The sequence below is a fragment of the Triticum aestivum genome, chromosome 6D (assembly GCF_018294505.1).
Source record: "Triticum aestivum cultivar Chinese Spring chromosome 6D, IWGSC CS RefSeq v2.1, whole genome shotgun sequence".
NCBI classification, from domain to species: Eukaryota; Viridiplantae; Streptophyta; class Magnoliopsida; order Poales; family Poaceae; genus Triticum; species Triticum aestivum.
The window spans coordinates 332135842-332141963 of record NC_057811.1 but is presented as its reverse complement, the minus strand read 5'-3'; the positions used below and the strand labels follow the sequence as shown (position 1 = coordinate 332141963).

Here is a 6122-nt window from a genome sequence, read left to right as displayed (position 1 = left end):
TACAAGGATAACGCACACGCAACGACACAAACTAGATTTGGAGGTGAAGAATATTTTGCTGGGAAAAATTGAGTATTAGCAACATCGAGTCGAACCACATGTTCTATAACCTATAGAAATGTCCAGCGAAAGACATCTCACGCATGCATGCACGTACGCGTACGTACGGCCTGTCTCCGGTAGAACATCAATCAATATCTTCAACTCGGGGCTACAGTACACATGGCTACGCCTACGCAAGTAATTGGCAAAGGCATCTTTGTCCCGGATGGCCGGGCCGGCTTCATTTAAACCCCGGCTCCCTCTCCGTGCCCGGAAAAATCAAGCCAGACCAGGGCCAGACGCTGTCGCGCGAGCACGCTCCATGCTAGGAGTAGTACTACTTTGCGAAGTCGACGTACGTACGTACCTACGCGCGTGCATGAGTGCTCAAAATCAAAAGCCGGCTCGTGTCATGTCGCCATAGCTCCAGAAGCTAGCCCGTGCCCCTACACGTACGACCCAGCAGCATCGACGTACTATACGTGTAGCCGATCAGTAATGAGCTAGGAGCCAGTAGCCAGCTACAGGTTCCTCTCTCGCGTACGTACGTGGTCGCGGCCATGGATGGAATTCCAAGATGTCGATCGCGCTAGTACAGGGAGGGAGAGGGAGAGGACGCGTTGTGGCCGGCCGGGCCGGGCCGGGCCGGGCAGACCGGCCGCATCGCGCCACAGTCGGCCGGGGCCCGGCGATCCCCACCACTCATTCCCCTTTTCGGTCATAAATAGTCTCGAGATGCCCGCCCGGCTGTGGAAGGCCAAGGCAAGAAGGGAGCTAGCGCTCCTTGGCCTCGGCCCACCGTTCCGTCCCACTGCTCGCTCCCACCCCAACCCCAGTTTGACAAATTTGACCTATAGACGAAATCAAATCACAGAATGAACTGTCCGTGAAACTATTTCACGCGGCTGACCTTTTTGTGTGACGCCCGACACGAAGGCGCCACACTACACTGTGCAACGCCTCACAGATAGGCGCTACACGGCCAGCGTCGCACCCGTGTGATCAGAAAATTACTAAGTCAGTGTGCAGCGCCTGAGAGCTAGGCGCCACACTATACAGTGCAGTGCCTAGCTCCCAGGCGTTGCACTGCACTAGTACAGCGCCTGGGAGCTAGGCGCCATGGGTCAGCCGCGTGAAATAGTTTCACGGACAGTTCATTCTGTGATTTGATTTCGTCTGTAGGTCAAATTTGTTAAATTTGCCCCTCCCCCCCCCCCCCCCCCCGCATAAACATACCTGTAGGTCAAATTTGTTAAATTTGCCCCTCCCCCCCCCCCCCCCCCCCCCCCCGCATAAACATACCTGCAGTCCCACCGGGCATTCTGTCTCACTCCCATCTCATTCATCTCGCTTTGTCCACAGCTACATCCTCCACCACCACCGGCCCATACCGCCTCGTCGCCCCCCGCCTTTCCGTCGTTGCTCGCGGCAAGTTCCACATGCAGTAGTTGTACTACTACTACTAGCAGCTACTACGTGTTTTTGTTTTGTTTTGTTTTGTTTTGGCTTTCAAATCAGGAGCAACGACAGACAGATCCGCGGCTTTCTCGAATTGGGCTTAGCTGCATCCATCCATCCTGCAGGTCCATCAAATCAAATCCGAAGGGAAGCTAGAGCAGCCACCCACCCAGACATCAAATCAAATCACCTCATCACATCAAATCAAAGGGGACCAAAAGGATATCTCTACCTCCCCTCGCCGGCCCGCTCGTATAAAATCCCCCTTTCTACACACCCGCAATTCCTTGCTTCCTCAATCTCGACTCATCTCTCCATTGTAGTGGTAATTTCTTGCGATCCGTTCGAGCTCGATCAAAGCGAGAAGCCACCCACACACATACTTAGCCGTAGCAGTGGTATTACTTGCCGCCGATCAATCAGCAGACTCAGGGCATAGCGGTTGCTACTACATACATTCATAATGTCGTCGTCCTCCTCCTCGTCGGCTGTCTTCAACCTGGACCACCTCGCGCCGTCCCCCACCGAGCAGCTCTGCTACGTCCACTGCAACTGCTGCGACACCATCCTTGCGGTACGTGCCGTCCACCTACCGACAGCGCTTGCTAATTGCTTGAAATATTAGCATCATATCCTAGCCTCATTTCTCCTTGTTTTTAGCTTTCTTGCTGGTTGGTAAGCTTGTAAGGAGTGATCAACTTTGATGCCCGCGTGCAGGTCGGTGTGCCGTGCAGCAGCCTGTTCAAGACGGTGACGGTGAGGTGCGGCCACTGCGCCAACCTGCTCTCCGTCAACCTCCGCGCCCTCCTGCTCCCGCCCACGGCGCCTCCGGCAAACCAGCTCCAGTTCGGCCACTCCTTGCTTTCCCCTACTTCCCCCCATGGCCTCTTGGTAAGTTCTTCCGATCTGTACTTTTGAGCCCATATACCGACCGGTGTCTGTGTACTTAGGTCTTGTTTGGCGTAGGACGAGGTTGCGTTCCAGACGCCGAGCCTACTGATGGACCAGGCGAGCACCAACCTGAGCGGCTTCACGGGCCGCAGCAACAGCAGCTGCGCCAGCAACCTGCCGGCGATGCCGATGCCTGCCGCCAAGCCTGCGCAGCAGGAAACCGAGCAGTCGGCAAAGAGCGCCCCATCGGCGAACAGGCGTAAGGACCAGCTCTTCTTGTCAGGTTCTTTATATTGGTCTTCTTTCATTTGCTAGCTATACGTTAGTCAAAGCAAACAGCCCACGAGCTTGGATGTCGTTCACCTCGCACTGTTCGTGGGATGAAGCTGCCCCATGTACTCCTCTCGATCTGACGATATTTTCTGCACATTCTTTGTTGCTTTGCTTTGGTTTTGTTTTTTTAGGGTTAAGGGCCTTATCAACATGAGGCACATACTTATCACCTCGATCAGTATTCAGTAGTGTCCTGTCCTTGAAGTTTAGTGGATTCGTTATACTCCATGATCATCTAAATAACATTTTTCCCTTTATCGAAAAAATAATAATCTAAATACCTTTTTTAGCTGTGTGCTACTACGGCGTTAAATGAGCAAGATAGGGAAAAGAGATCATGTTAATTGATATCGTAGTGTTACATGAGATCAATATGGGAGAGATAACATCAAGACATACAATCATGGGTACCCATGCTTGTCTCCGATCTGTGTGCGTGGTTATGTATAGTAGCGGAACCTAGGTAAAAGCATGCACACCCATTCGTTCATGTCTTCCTGCGTGTGCTGATCCGAATCTACGATGCCAATTTGTCTATGCAGCTCCGGAGAAGCGTCAGAGAGTTCCCTCCGCCTACAACCGCTTCATCAAGTAAGATCTTGCGACGATCGATCGATCGATGTTTCTGCGTACATATGCATGCGCATGTTCTTGGCGTACGTTTTCTCACGCTGTATGCTGACGATTTGCGACAGGGATGAGATTCAGCGCATCAAGGCCGGCAACCCGGACATCACCCACCGCGAGGCCTTCAGCGCAGCCGCAAAGAATGTAAAATCTCTCCTCCGCTACGCTACTGCAAGTGCATAGTACCTAGTAGGAGAGGTGTAGCTCCTAGCTAGATAGCGCTGTTTGCGTGTCGTCTTGATTTGACCGGTCGCCTTACGCGCGGTGTCAGCACGGACACAGGGACAGCTTGTGTTCGGCCGCTTGCGAGCAAGATGCCGAGCGAGCTCTGTGCATCATCAGTGCATGCACCGGTGCTTTAAGCCACCACACAGTAAATACCATACTACTACAATGCATGCATGGGACTATGGGAGCTAGATAGGGTTTGTTCAGATTTGTTTCGACAAGCTTCTTTTTGCTAATCCAAACCTGCTCATGTCTTGGCATGTTGATGCAACCAGTGGGCCCATTTCCCGCACATCCACTTCGGCCTCATGCCGGATCAGGGATTCAAGAGGACCTTCAAGGCTCAGGTACTTTAGCTTTTATTTACGGTTTCCTAAATCCTTAGCCTATCTACCACTGCATTTTCAGGTGTCTTAATTCATCAGCATGTCGGTAGCTCTGAAACCGGAGCGAAGTTTTGTAGTAATTGCAGGAATTAACGGTTTGTGATTTGCAGGATGGCGCCGAAGACATGCTTCTCAAGGATGGTCTCTATGCTGCGGCGGCCGCGGCGGCTGCCAACATGAGCGTTACTCCACTTTAATTACCTAGCTAATGAGCAAGCCTCTCGAGTTCTCCGGACGTTCGAAGTTAGCTAACTCTCTTCTGCGGCTCCAGTCTAGGGTTCCTTGTTAGATAGTATCATCAATATCGCGTGTGTGTTAGATCTAGTACTTTCATTTCTGTCCGTTTGGGGCCTGGAACGGAGAATCGAGTTGAATACCTAGGTTTCTCAGTTCTCATGATCATCTGTTTGGCTATCTATAGGTGTAGTGAGTTTGTCTTCTCTGTTTCCATTACTTCATCTTTTCTATGTTTATCTTTTCACTTCCAGAACTTCTTACACCTATTCACCTGTAGAAAACTAGGTGTGTCTTAAGAACATGTTTTCAGCATTACTGATGTATGTCTTTCCTTCCCTTCCATGTATTTTCGGTCAATGGAAAACAATTCATCTTCATGGAATAGCCGGCTTGCATCTGTATTACTCCCTCCATTCCCTTATACAAGGCCACTATCAAAAATATATTTTGCATCAATACAAGACCATCAACAATAATCGAGGCAAAAATTAATGATGTTACCTTGTAGTACTAGCAACTTTTTAATATTTACATACATGTAGTCATAATGATACTCAGCTACTTCCTTCCCATTCATTCGTTGCATGCTTGTGGTGGATTAATGATCCCGGTTAACGAAAAGAAAAGTTGACTTGCAAAGGAGTCATTAAATTTTATCTTGGTACCTGTAATATGAGTTTGTGGCCTTGTATAAGGGAATGAAGGGAGTACCTAAAAAGACGTATGTATTTTATCCTTATTTATTTCAATTTTACAAAATAAATGTGATTGAAAGCTATTAAATTTGAATTTTAAACAAAAGGCAATCGATTAAAATCTGCTTAATTTCCACTAAAAAAGATGCTTAATTTGCTGGAGCTCGGATATGATCCACCACCTCGCCCCCGTAGTTAATGAAAGAGTGAGATGAGAGGGTGCAAACAAATATACATCTAAAGTTTACTTCGAAAAAAAGTAGCAACCACTGTCTATTTATAAAGTTATAATGATAAAAAATATCCTCTTGCAACCACTATCTATTTATAAAGTTATAATGATAAAAAATATCCTCTTAATAATCTAAATTTCTCAAACATCTTATCTCATGATAAAAATCTAGAATTGGTATGTGTAGCATACGGAAATGTCAAATACTTAAGGTGAAAAATATGCCTGTACATGTTAGCTCTTGATTATCACAGAATTAGCCCATATTTTGGAACTATGAAATATTCTATTTACAAAATAGTTAAGTGAACTAGAAGATAAACCGCGTGTTGCAGCGGGAACATTGCCAGAAATAGGTAGGCTCCATACATGCATAATTAGGTTGATGCCCTGAATAATAGCAAGGATTAATTACTGTTGAAATATATTGCCCTCCTCCCTCCATCAGTTCGGACTTTTGGATGAATTGGCTGGTGCATGAATTCAATATGGTATCCGAGCCAAGAGGTCTTGAGTTCAAGACCCTGCCAACCCAGCATTAAATAAAACGATTCTGCGGCCTACATCGATCCCACGTCTAAGGACTATAAAATAGCCTAGGCGTGAGGGGGAGTGTTGAAATATATTGTCCATCTCCATCCATTAGTTCGGACTTTTGGATGAGTTAGCTGAAGCATGAATTCAATAATTATGATGATGTGGCAAAATGGCAATCATGCACGATTCGCTGATGTGTGGAAAGCTCGCATGTATAGTAAAAATATGCACTGACTTAGTAGGTTGATGATGAAACAAAGAATCTGCATAATTTGTCGGAGCTCAGATATGATCCACCACCTCGCCCATGTAGTCAAGGAAAGAAAGAATACTTACATACACCAAGTGAATATTATATTTAGAAAGTCAGAGTGAGATGAGAGGGTGTACAAAAATATACATCTAAAATTTACTTCGAAATGACTAGCAACCCAGCATATTTATAAATTTATAAAA

The 6122-nt window shown here is 47.3% G+C and overlaps 1 protein-coding gene across 2 annotated transcripts; it reads left to right on the top strand.

The window, feature by feature from the left end:
• The first annotated feature begins 1335 nt into the window (after positions 1-1335).
• Positions 1336-4586, top strand: LOC123144945 (protein YABBY 4). 2 transcript variants are annotated; one of them, XM_044564219.1, is made up of 7 exons: positions 1336-2074; positions 2218-2391; positions 2467-2650; positions 3267-3315; positions 3420-3495; positions 3855-3926; positions 4076-4586. In XM_044564219.1, exons 1-7 carry the CDS (start codon positions 1964-1966, stop codon positions 4160-4162), a joined length of 753 nt encoding a protein of 250 aa, XP_044420154.1. In that variant the 5' UTR covers positions 1336-1963; the 3' UTR covers positions 4163-4586. The 2 variants fall into 2 exon arrangements, with proteins under 2 accessions (XP_044420154.1, XP_044420153.1); XM_044564218.1 differs by having other exon boundaries at positions 2467-2674.
• The last annotated feature ends 1536 nt before the right edge of the window (positions 4587-6122 follow it).

What these genes read in the sequence shown, in the direction of transcription:
- LOC123144945 (XM_044564218.1), top strand. Translation starts at nt 1,964, where the DNA reads ATGTCGTCGTCCTCCTCCTCGTCGGCTGTCTTCAACCTGGACCACCTC. An exon ending in CTTCCCCCCATGGCCTCTTG is followed by an intron (nt 2,392 to 2,466) that starts GTAAGTTCTTCC and finishes TGTTTGGCGTAG; the next exon opens with GACGAGGTTGCGTTCCAGAC. An exon ending in GCCTACAACCGCTTCATCAA is followed by an intron (nt 3,316 to 3,419) that starts GTAAGATCTTGC and finishes GATTTGCGACAG; the next exon opens with GGATGAGATTCAGCGCATCA.